The sequence below is a fragment of the Otolemur garnettii genome, unplaced genomic scaffold, assembly GCF_000181295.1.
Source record: "Otolemur garnettii isolate 467f Iridium unplaced genomic scaffold, OtoGar3 scaffold00095, whole genome shotgun sequence".
Lineage (NCBI taxonomy): Eukaryota > Metazoa > Chordata > Mammalia > Primates > Galagidae > Otolemur > Otolemur garnettii.
The window spans coordinates 4,394,169-4,407,093 of NW_003852490.1; the positions used below are offsets into that span (position 1 = coordinate 4,394,169).

General features: G+C 46.6%; 1 protein-coding gene across 5 annotated transcripts in view; it reads right to left on the reverse strand.

Moving 5' to 3' along the window:
- Positions 1 to 12,925, reverse strand: part of VIT (vitrin) — a 118,252-nt gene that overhangs the window by 39,246 nt on the left and 66,081 nt on the right. For all 5 annotated transcript variants that reach the window (XM_003795692.2, XM_023516659.1, XM_003795693.2 and 2 more), the window contains exons 6-7: positions 11,438 to 11,515; positions 3,243 to 3,437 (exon numbers count right to left, since the gene is read on the reverse strand). In XM_003795692.2, the coding sequence (XP_003795740.2) occupies positions 3,243 to 3,437; positions 11,438 to 11,515 (273 nt within the window). The remainder of the gene's footprint in view (positions 1 to 3,242; positions 3,438 to 11,437; positions 11,516 to 12,925) is intronic.

Sequence of the window (12,925 nt, forward strand, 5' to 3'; positions counted from 1 at the left end):
GCTTCCTCCCCCTTAACTGCCTGCCCTAGGTCAGGGTGGAGCTGGAGTGGACAGGTGAGCCTCTCAGTCATTGCCATGCCTAGCCACTGGGGGGTGCTCTTCTTCCCTCCCAGGTCTAGCCTGGGTGTGGACGCGTTTAATCTCCATCAGCTGAGGCAACCGCCTCACTTGACATGAACCCGACTAGGAAGACCAATGGAGGTGCAGCCACTCCATCACCAGAGCCCGTGGTGTGTTCAGCTGACCCCATGGTTGGGCCTGGAGGGATTTCCATCTTTTCCAGAACCCTCTCCTAAGTCTATCTTTAGATGGATCTGGTCTCTCCCAGGAAGAACAGCCTCATTCCTGCCCGCGTGAGAAGTCTCGGCTCCCTTTCTCCTAGACTTGAATTGCTCTGTTTTGGTTTGTACTTTCCTGGGTCCGATACCGGCCGTGGTGGGGCGCCACGTTCCCTGGAGTCCTTCCACCTGCCTCGGCTGCTCTGCCCGGGCTGGGGGGAGCCCCTGTCTCTTCCCGCTGCCTAGTTTCTACTCTCCGTTGAACTCTCTCCAAGGTCCTATGTCCTGTCGGAGAGGCGCCTTTTTACATCATTGTGCTCGAAAAATGACTTTCAGATCTCAAGCGCAGGAAGCTCCTGTTCTGGCCACACAGTAGGCATTCAATAAATATTTGTTGCATGAATAAATGAATTAGGTTTTTCTTGAACACCCTGTCCACAACCACTGCTCGCATCTTTTGCCTAAAGTCACGTATATAAGAGAAAAAATACCACCCTTAAAAAATGGAGTAACAGCAACGCACTTGTTGATTATCAGCAGGATAGGAGAGTTGCGCTCTTATTTTTAGTTGATTTGAAGAAATAAAGAGACGTTATCTAATTACTAAATATTATTAATCATTAAAATTATTAATATTATTATAGTTGGGCTAAAATATCACAGCAACTATCTATAGCCATACATTAAGATCCACATTCGTCAAAGTAGACTGGTGGTTATCCAGGGGTAGATATCATATCTTCATTGGTATGGGGTTTTGGGGTGATTAAATGTTCTAGAATTGATTATGGTGATTGCCATACAACCCTATAAATATACTAAATCCTATTAAATTGTATACTTTAAATAGGTGAATAGCATGGTATATGAAAAGTATCTCAATAAAACTGTCACTTAAAAATGACATAGGCATTTAAACATCAAATTGCACATCTTTTTATGCTTACAGAAAATCCTTTGAGTAGTTAATACAATTTTTAAAAAGTCCTTCCTTTCCCCCCAGTTTGGCAATTCTGGTGCATTCTGCCCAGAGCGCTTGCTCTGAGGATTTGTCCAGCGGTCTGTGGGTCAGCATGGGAGTGGGTGCTGGCCACGGATGAAGAAGGAACACTGACAGGCTGGGAGGCTGTTGTCCAAAGTCCCTGTCACCAAGCCAGGAATAATGAAGCTTTGCCAGGTTGGGAACCACTACTTCAAGTTTCTTGCAGTTTTCCACCAGCAGAGCCCAACTTGCAAGAGGATTTCCAAGCTCCCGGTGCAGCCAAGTAAGCATGCCACATGTTTAATTATTCGTGTTATGTAAGCGTTGATGTTCTCTAAGGGGACAACAGGAGCCAACAACTTAGATACTCAAAAAATCTTTGAAAGAATCAAGGAATCTAAAGCCAAGAGCCTGAAATTGAAAAATAAATCTGGCTAGAGACCCTTGCTAACCCTCAACACCCGACAGTCTTGCCAATGATTTCTCTTTGGCTATCAGGTACTGTGGACCTCTGTTAATATTAGTCTGAGTTAAATAAGCAAAGGTTGGTGGGGGAGAGTTTGATGCATCTCAGAACCTCAAAAATTGTTTTTATGGTATTCTTATTTGGGGACTTTATAACATAGCTTCTTCCATGAGTTGTCTATAAAATGGAATAATAATAATTCCTATTTCAGAGAGTCATTGAGAAGATTAAATAAAATAATGCACGCAGTGTGCCTGGCACAGGGAACGGATGGACTATGTATATCGGGTTACTTATTGGTTGTAGAAGTTGGCTGGGTCGAGTTCCCTCTAATCTTCCACCCAACCTTGCGGAGGTGTGCTCTGCCCAGGCTTGTGGTGTGCACTGTTTGGCAGGAATGCCTCCTGCAAGGAGGGTCAGAGGAGAGCCAGGCTGCTGGACTTTGAATTCCAACTTAGCTACTTCCCTGCTGGGTGAAGGGGCCAGTTTCCTCACCACCTTACTTCTTGGTCCCCTCATTCATACAATGAAATACTCTAATTAGAAGTAATAATCTACTTTATAGGGTTATTGTGAAGGAGTCAATAGGCTGGTATTTGCTGGGCGTTTGGAAAAGTATCTAGCACATGGAAAGTGCTGAGTCTCATTTGTTAGATAAAAAGATGGACGAGCAGATAGCTGGACTCCCCTGTGTGAGGGGGAAGGGCCTGCGGGGTGGCAGTATTGTAGAGATGAGCACCCCCGACAGGAGGCTAGAGGTGAGGCTGAAAAAAGATAAATCCTAAGTTCTTCCTTCTGGAAGGAAAAAGTGGCACCAGCTGGAAAATAGAGAGAATTGCTGGGGCAAGAGTGGTGCTCCAGTTCCAACCTTTAGAGGTGAGATAGCTGCTTATTAGCCCGGGGTGGGGGTGGGGGTGGGGTCATCTCTATAAGCCGGTGCAGAAACTTGACATTGGATTACCAGATGAGCTCTAAAGGCTCTGATGTAGTGCCAAGATGAATTCTATAAACTGGACTTTTGTAAAACCTTAAACACGAAGAAATAGATAAAAGTGGTAAGACAAAAGCAATTTGAAAAGGGACCGACATTTTAGCTGACTTTTCCTAAAGGGGGGTTTTGGGCTTTGTTTGTTTTTAATGTTTGAAGACTACCGGGTATATGCCATTTGTCACTTCAACAACAACAATAACAAAAAATCCCAACAGTATTTACATAGAAACCTACTATCCCTTCAGCTGAGCTGTTGATGAAATGAGGATTCTGCAACAGGAAAGTTTTACTTATTATTCTACCTCCAAAAGTATGATAACAGCAGACCTATTTTTGATGCTGTATGTTCCCTTGAATCTGGGGAAACACAACCACATTCCCCAGCCTGGGTCTCAGGTGTTTCCCATTTACCCAGCACCAAAGGTGGGAGAGGACACTACATACAGGGGTTCAGACTGAGCAGCTACTCCAAAACGCAATCTCCCGCTTTCTTAGCAAACAGCAAGACAGGGTCCACCTACTGACCTGTCTCCCCCCGGCTCCTGTGGCCCACGGGCTGTGGTCTGGGGCTGCTGGTGGGGGAAGCTGTAGATGGGGACGGCTTCGGCAAGGTGGTGTGGGCAGCCTCGGCTGCGGTAACAACCAGAACCTGCGTCACACTGCCTGGCTGTGGGGTGCTCTCTGGAACAGGGGGCCTGTGATAGGCTTTTGTGGTCTCACCTGTAAAAAAACAGAATTATACATGTGCCCACCAAATAGCCTTTGGCTCTTACAGGACTAGAAATAAAATATATACTTATTGAACACTAGCTCTGAGCAAAGACCCGTGCGAGGCACTGTGGAGGGGGAGTCCCAATAAAGGGCCCGCCATTGTTGCCTGAAGGAATGTGTAGGCTCAGAGCAATAATCCAATAAACACACCAAAGATTAAATAACAATAAAATAATTAAATGAAAGTTCAAAACTACAGCAACAGAGGACAGAGATAAGGAAGAACGTGATTAATTTCTGAATTAATGGTTCCTGTCCTTTTTTTTTTCCTGTTTCAAGTAAATTTGGCCTTGGAATAGAAAGTTCTTTTGGGGCTTTCTACAACTTATTTTTAGAGAATGCATTCCTTTTTTTTTCTTTATATTTCCTTGTTTGTTTTATTTTTTCTTTTTATTTCCTTGCTTTTGTTGTGGTTGTTGTTGTTGTTGAGATCAAGTCCCACCCTATGACCTAAGCAGAGTGCAATGGTGTCATAGCTCACTGCAACCTCAGACTCAGGCTGTAGGCATCCTGTTGCCTCATCCTCCGGAAGCCACTGGGATTACAGGCCATCGCAATGGGGCCTGGCTGGGTTTTTCATTTTTTTATGAGTCAGGTTCTCACTCTTGCTTAGGCTAGTCTTGAAGTGGTGAGTTCAAGCAATCCTCCTGCCTCAACCTCCCACAGTGCTGGAATTACACGTGTGAGCCATGGTGCCTGGCAGGGAATGCATTCTTGATGTTCTAGTGTAGGTTGGTTCATGACTAACTAACTCTGGGACCTCAGTTTCCTCATCTGTAAAATGGTGTAAGGGAACTAACTAGACTATAGGACTATGCAGACTCTTCTCCTGCACTGTGCTCTCCATCCTAGAATGCTGGCCTGGGTTGCTTCTGCCATTTTGCCTGTGCAGCTGCCTCCTTATGAAGCATGTTACAGTTGTTAGTGCTCTGTGAGTATCTCTGGCAGGGGTGGTGAACCTGCAGCCCATGGACCGGATGTAGATTACGTGAGGACTTTGTTTCTTCTCTGCAGTGGTGGATATGGTGAAAAGTAGGCATACACCTTTGTTTGTTTTTGCTTATCAGCTTTCATTAGTGTTTGCATTTTTAATGTGTGGCCCAAGACAACTCTTCTTCCAGTGTGGCCCAGAGAAGACAAAAGGTTGGACACCTCTGGAAGGGACTGGCTAGTCACAGGCATCAGAGATCATCTGGAAAACTGTGAGTCTGTGCCAGAGAGGGACATGCAGTGGCCCCTAAGTGAGCAGCTCCTCAGTTCCCTGAGGGAACAACCACCCACTGTTGCCAGTGCCTGCTAGGCAGTGTGGTGGTGAGGCAGCTCCCATCCCTAGGGCTGCTGGAACAAGCCACGCAAATGAGGTGGCTTGCAACAACAGCAATGTATTCCCTTGTAGTTCTCCAGGCTGGAAGTCCGAACTCAGCACCCCTGGGCCCACTGCAGACCCTCCCTGGGGAGGCTCTCGAGCAGCATGTGTGTCCTGCCCTTCACGTTCTGAGCTGGCTGCTGCATTCCGTGGCTCCAGGCTGTGCTGCTTCCATCTTCAGGGTCAGCACCCTCGAATCTGTTTCTGTCCCATCCTCTCATGACCTTCTCCTCTATGAGTGTGAAATAGTCTCCCTTGGATACCTTTTATAAAGGTATGTGGGACGGCATTTAGGACCCACCCAGATAATCCAGAGTAACCTTCCCATCTCAAAATTTAATCACATCAGCAAAGTGCCCCCACCGGTTGTTGTTTTGGGGATTTTTTTTTTTTTTGGTTTTTATTTGTAAATTTTTGCCATATAGGGAAATATTTACAGGTTCCAAGGAGTAGGATGTGACTATCTTATCACTCTGCTTAGGATTCATGCACTTTTGGCACACAGAACAGCTGACCAAAGGGATAGCCTCTGAGATAAGAAGGTGCTTCTGTCGAGAGGTGGCTCACGCCTGTAATCCCAGCACTCTGGGAGGCCAAGGCAGGTGGATTGCCTGAGCTCAGGAGTTCGAGACCAGCCTGAGCAAGAGTGAATAAAAATAGCTTCATATGTAAAAATAGCTGGGTGTTGTGGCAGGCACCTGTAGTTCTAGCTACTTGGGAGGCTGAGGCAAGGAGGATTGCTTGAGGCCAAGAGTTTGAGGTTGCTGTGAGCTGTGATGCTACAGTACTCTACAGTGGGTGACAAACTGAGACTCTGTCTCCAAAAAAAAAAGGTGCTTTTCTTTTGTTCTCTCTTGGTGGGAATTTTCTCTTTGACATTGTCCAACATCCTGGAAAAATCACATCAGAGCCACAGTCCTGGGCTAGCCATGCAGACAAAGGCATGGTGGGTTTGCCCTGTGCTAGCACCTTGGCAACTGTTCACCTCCTCACCCGGACTCTTTCACCTTCTTTGGGAATCACAGCACTGACCACAGAGAACAGGTCAGCAAACTCCAGGCCTGGAGTTGTGGGGGAATCGGCCACTCTATCTGCTCCTGCAGGCATTAGTGGTCAGGATAAGAAGCAGATCTTGCATGTGCCCTGTTTCTTGCTAACAGTTGGCTGCCTTTAAATCTTCCTGGAGACCGTGCCAGACAAATCACTAAAGAGCTGGCAGCAGCCTCAGGGGTTCAGCTGTTCTTCACGTCATCCTTGGGCAAAGCGGAATGGGCCTGATTTATGACATTTCCATTACTTTAAACGGATCAGATCGAAGGGAAGTTTCTAATTTCTCCAGAGTACTCCACTGTCTCACCCTCTGGTAAATGCTACCAGGCATTAATGCCTCTTTAGGGACACACAGGCCCTGGTTGGGTCGACTTCATCTAGGGAAAAGCCATTTCACAGAATCATTTGTATATTTTATGGACCAGAATATAATTAATAATTTGGAGAGAAATATATAAATAAGCTGACAAAATGTTTTACTTATAAATTATTTATTAAACCATGATGGTCTCTAAGTAAAACTATTAATACTTGGCAAATAGTGCACATTTTTGCCACCTTAAACTTACATACTGGAGATCTGAATGATCTTTTTCTCATACCACTGGCTAGTTCCAAGATCCTAATCTGTCTTTGCTAGTGTTGATTTGCTAGAGAGAGGTTAAATGTCCTGACAGCAGCCTCTGGGTCTCTTGGTTATAATGCAGATGCTTTCAAGCACATCATAAATTCAACTGGCACAGCCATGGGTTTCCATGGGCTGTTGTTTTTACCTTCTCTTCTTCATAGATTAGAACTATCTTTAAAAGGGGAGCTAGCGAAAAATTACCCCTCCCATCCCAAGAGCCCCTAGTTCCTTACTGAACATATGCCCTTGATTTGATCCAAAGAGAATTCTTCATGGAACTAGGTTCTTTTTGAGCAATTTGGAATGAAACCCGTAAAATGATTTCTTTATACAGTGTCACATACATGGGAGTTTGATCTTTTTTCAAAGATTTTCATGAGAAAGTATCTCAAAATTTCCCTTAGGCTCTGTCAACATATTCTTTCGGATGTGGTCAAGTGCAGCTCCAGACAGCCGCCTTCTCCACGGCAGCAGGTGGTATCTGGGACCCCCCTACACCAGGCTCATCATTGGAATCACAGTTGGAGGTGTTTTTTAACAGAGTTTTGTTGTTGTTGTTTTTACACAGAGATTCTGGTTCACTCCACCTGGGGTGGGCCCTTGCACGTCTGAATTGAGAACCACAGCAAGGCAGGGCTGGACTGGGCTGCACCTTCACCAGCCTTGCCTGTGAAGCTCTCTGAGCCTGGATCCTTTCACTGTATAGTGGGGGTGGCACACCTGCTTGGCAGGGCCATTGTCATAATTAGAGAGCTTGTCTCCGAGGGGCCCAGCAGTTGTCCCACAAAGGTAGTAGCTGACATTTATCCTCATGCTCTACCACACCCCTGCCCCCATGCTGAAGAACAGGGCTGTCAGTGAGGGAAGCCAGAGTAGCAGCAGGACTCAGAGGTCAGAGTGACAGGGGAGGATTTGGTTTTCTTCGCCACTGACTTATTACATCGTGACTCAGGGTTCTACCTGAGGCTGGGAATCTCATATTCACTGAGCGTCTACTGTGTGCCAGACATTGCGATGACCTCTTTCATAGAAGCATTCACATCAAATATGAATCATGATTCAGGAAGTCTTTCTAAGTCTTCCTATTTTTAAGATAAAGATCAGGTTTTCCAAGAAGTCCACAAATGTGTTTAAGGTCCCACACACAATGGGTAGCAGCACCAAGTTTTGAGGCCCTGTCGGTTTGATTTCAAATCCATGCTTTTTTCCACAAAGGGAAATCAAGTGGGAGGCAGATTTGAACAGCTTCAAGATTACTGAAGGTGGTTCCCATTAAAAGGGGGCTCAAGGTGTCTTGAGATCTTGTCAAAGCCATTTTATTCTCAAGACTGGGTGAGGGAGCAGCCTTGGTGGGTAAAGGTAGGAGGACAGGAGGTTCCTGGGAAGCCAAAGTATTATAGTAAACTTTGGCTTCACTTTCTTCCAAGGCCAGGGACGTAGTGGACAGCCATGCCAGGCAGGAGGGCGTTTTCCTGACGTTCTTGCTCAGCAGCTCCTAATAAGATCTACTTTCCCATTGCTTGATGGACACCTGCACACCAACACTCGGCCTGCTTTAGTTTGCCCCGAGTGGCTCACTGCAGCCAAATAACAGCTGCCGGCCCAACAGCTACCCCAGAACAGATTCAACCTCGGGTAATGTCTGTCCTCAGTGTGGGCTGCATTGGGCTAATCAAGATGTCTTCTATTGATGTTTCTGAGGGGTAATTTCCCATGGAAAAAGGCTTTTGTGCTCTGGGGGCCATCCCAGCCCGATTTGCCGGTTGACTCACGTTCTCAGATAGACTAGGAAGCATCTTAGAGGGGCATGCTGAGCCCTGAGCGACTGTTAGCCCTTCATCTCTTCTGCTTCCCCCAATTTTTGAAGGAACTTCATCATTTAAGGAAGAGCAGCAATGAGGGGGACACTCCTCTATGGCTCTTGACAGGATTTATTTGAACTCATGAGCATTTACTTGATGGTGGGATTGTGACTTTAAAGAAAGAGGTTCCTCTATCTTGAGACTGGTGAGACCCCAAGTGTCCCTTGTATTTGGATTGCTTCTAGTTTAGCTTGGAGTGTGGCACACAGAAGGTGCTTAATCCATGGCTAATGAATGAGTGAATGAACTGAAGAATGAATGAGTGAACTTAATATTTCAGACTCTGACAACCACATGTAATCTAGAAATAAGGAGTTGTTAATGCCCAGTGATGCTGTCATCAAAAGTTGAGATAGTTTGGGAGAGGGGACAAGTGACACCAGCAATGCCTGGTGTAACTACGGCCCTTGCTGATTTATAAGTTTCTGTAGTAGCAAATTGCAAGGAAAGTGCCCTGGCCCACCCGTGATTCTCATGGATGCCCATGCCTGAGACATCTGGAACAAGTGCTTCCAGAGGGGAGGGTGCTGGAGGGGGTTGGGGTAGATACTTCTGAAAATGATCTCTGTAGTATAAGATGCAGAAACCACATGGATTTTATACTCTAAGTCAGTGGTTCTCAACCTTCCTAATGCCGCGGCCCTTTAAGACAGTTCCTGTGGGTTGTGACCCACAGGTTGAGAACAGCTGCTAAGTCATCACTGGACTGTGGGTTCTCTCCCCTCTACTCTTCTTCTCCCACCTTTACCTGCTTTAAGGTGATAGAATCAGAGTTTGAGTATTAGATGGGCTTGTTAGAACTATGCCCACAGACAAGTTCCCACGCCTCTCTAAGGCTTAGCTTCCTCATCTGGAGCAGGGAAAGGCACTGGCTCTCTGCCCTGGGGTTAGTGGAGTACAGGTGTCTGGCACAGAGCAAACACTTTGCCAGTAGCTACAGTCACAGGAGCTTGTGTGGGACTCTTCCTGTTGTCCAGGTTCAAGTGCAAAGCTGACACCAGAAGGGCCCAAGTACCCCTTTCTAAATGAGGAGAGGTGCCACAGGTGAGGCCATTCCAGTACCTCACAACCTCAGCAGCCCCTCACCCCAGGCCAGTGAGTGGAAGGAAAAGGCCAGAAGAAGGGGAGGCGCCAGTAGCCAGCTTTAAGGAGAGCAGTGTTCAGGGTGAGGGGATATTCCTCCCGGCCTTCATGCTTAGTCCTCTCCACACCAAGTCAAGGTGCTTCAAGAGAGCCAGTCATCAAGCCTGCAGGGGCCTGGGAAAGGGGAGATGGGCGTCTCATCTGTCCCCAGGCTTTCCACAGACCCACCTCACACACTGCAGGAGTGGAACTCGCAGAGAGTTTGGGGGGTGGTCTAGAGCTCTTCCCCTCGGGGTGAAAAGTAAGGGGTGCTTGACATGTGGTTCCTGAAGTTGGGAGTTTCACTTGAACATAGGGACTGTTTGTGCTCTAGAGATCTCTGAGAGGGGAGGGGTACAGCTGGCGTGGCCCAGACCACAGGTGAAGGGAACTGGAAAGAGGACAGCACCGTCACTCCACCCAGCCATTCCCATGACTCTGTGTGAAGGGGCTGCCCAGGGCCGGGCTCCCTAATTTGGAGAAAGTAGAGGGAGCATAGAGTTTTGGCCCACCGAGAGGGAGCCAAATAAAGTTGAACACTGTCCCCTCGCCCCAGGTGTCCACACACATCATCTGCTTGGAATTCATCCCATGAGCAGAGGCCACGGGGCTAAATGAAATACCAAAGACACTGGCCACTTATGAAGACCTCTGCCACCTGTACTTCTTCACTGTGCCCCCTAAATGACAGGTGATATCTCAGAAGTGGTCCATAAGGCCCCAGCACCCGCTGCCAGTTAGCAGGTGGGCTAGGGAGTTCTAGCCCACTGGACAGTTCTAGACCACTGGACTCATTAAAAACTCATTAGTGATCTAGTTAGGGCATTAACTTGGGGGAGGGGAGACATTTAGGACAAATAAGGGTAAAACATTCTTTATTTATATGCTAAAGCTCCTCAGATCCGGACTCTTCATATCCACTGGTATTAGGACAAGAAAATCTCAGATAATGATTTAGAGAGGGGTTTCTGGAGCCAGACTGGATTTGATTTGCTATGACTTTCTAGCTGTTTGACAAAGGGTAAGTTACTTCACTTCTCTGTGCTGCACATTCCACAAACAATTAGGGCAGCTACATACGGAAGGGGGTCTGGGGTGATTAAATGCGACAGTCAGGTAAAGCTCCCGGCATAATGCCCGGCACACAGCAAATGCTCGCGAAACACTAGCTTCTATTGCTATTCGTAAATCGTGTTCACCTTAAGGACGTGAACAGAACCTGAACTGAATCAGCTGGCCCATCAGGGTTCTGGAAGCAATAGAAAATCCCATCATAAGGCAACTCACAGCCTCCCTTTGTTTGGGAAGCCGCAGCACCTCCCAAGACAGAATAATGCATAGCACAGTCCTGGATTTCACACAGAAACCCAGAAGAAGGTATTTTCTTGGCCCAAGGTCTGCCTGTTCCCTCTTTTGTGGTTCGCATGGAAGCTGGGTTGGCACGCCCCGCTGGATGCTGTGTTCTTGGCCTGGCTCACATGGATTAGCAGCTGGCTGTTATCACATAAGCCACATCATTCGCTTTGCTCCCCTGCACCTCATACCTAAGCAGATACAGCCTTTTCCCTCGTAGCTGCCAGGGAACATTTTCAGACAGAATGTCATGTCATCATCTAACGTAACAACACAATAAAATTCGAGGCAACAGTCATTCTGAATGAAAATGACACAAATATAGAGACAATCCTGGAGTTGTGAAAACAAACAAATGAACAAACAAAATAATAAAGCTTTCACTGTTCAGCCCCAGCCCTCTGATCCCACTGACTTCTATGCCCACGTTCCTGGCATCTGTTAACATATCACCAGAATCAGTGGAGCTCGTCCAGTTAAGATGTTAATTTCTACAGCATCTCCTAAAACACAGTACTGCTGTTTAGCAATTCAGAAGGTTTGGATTAGATCACACGTGAGCACTTGCCTGCTTTGGCAGCTGGGCTCTTGGGTGATGAATATGTAAGAGCCGATGGGTAGGTTACACCCTTTTGGGGTTTACTTTCTGCAAAAAAGAAAAAAAAAAAAGGATTTATTTCAAGAGCTAGGAGTTTGAGATGGTTCTGTACTGGTAAGTTGATTCCTTCCTTCCAATTTCAGTCCGTCTCCCTCATGCTGAATTGTTGACTGTGATGAGAAAGTCAAATGGCATTTTGTTTTCCTGTATAGCCTGTGTTTTATTAATATTGGAATAGAAGCAATCCACTCTCCGTGACTCCGAGTGGTTTAACATTAGCAACCCTCCTCTCGCTTACGAAACGTGGCATGGCTTTCATACAGGAGGCTTTCGGGGCTTAATTATACACATATCAGCAGATGAATTTGAAAACATTCTACGTGCCCTCCTTTCAGACGAGGGAGCGCTCCAGTCCTAGGCTGGCTACCGCTCACTTTCACAGATCCAGAGGGATCCATTGGAATTTCATGGTGGTAGAGAAACCTGAAAGTAGGTAAATACAGATCGGCCTTGGCAGTAACCATCTGTTACCCTCCCAGATGCTAGGCAAGGAGAGGAGTGGGAATGCCTATCAGGGACCTGACGGTCTGGCAGGCAGGCACCAAGCCTGGTACAACACGAGATTACTGAAGAAGGCTGCTGCCGGCAAAAGTCTTTCTTTGGGACAAGATGCGATGCCAGAAATTCCACTGTGTGAGCTCTGTTCCACAATTAAACTGAAAGTGCCGCAGGAATGTGGTACCAGGCGTCCTCAAACTACAGCCCGCAGGCCACATGCGGCCCGCCTAGGACATTTATCCGGCCCGCTGGGTGTTTTTGCTGTTGCTGCCTGTCCTGCTTAGCAGCCAACTTGTCCTGGGGCCTGCAGTCCAGCTCCCAACGGTCTGAGGGACAGTGAACTGGCCCCCTGTTTAAAAAGTTTGAGGACCCGGGAGGTAAGCCCTCTGAAGGCAAGTCCCTTTTCAATTTCCAGTGCCTAAAAGCGTTTATCTTCTGTCATACAGAGAAGTGCTCAGGAAATACAGAGGATGCAAAAAAATGTATACACAATTTAAGAAAGGAAAGAACTGTATTAAAATGGCAATATTCTAGTTACATTTAACTGCTGCAATTACAAGAGATACGAGATATGATAAACACGGTAACAAATCTTATCGGTATATAGTAAGCACTACATTTTTAAAGCAGATTTTTCCTTTCTTAAAATGTGTATACATTTTTTTGTCACCCTCTGTATTTATCCAGAGAGGGAATATCTGAATGCCTAGATCACCGCTAAATTCAAATAGTCTTGGGAGTTGTACCTGTGTATTACCTCTTAGCTGTTATTTTCATCTAATAATAAAAGGGTCCCGGCTGTCACCCAGAGGGAATACTTTGCAGGATGGGGATTGTGGGGGAGGTGGTGAGCGGCTCAGCAGAGAGCAGGGTGTGTGTGTGTGTGTGTGTGTGTGTGTG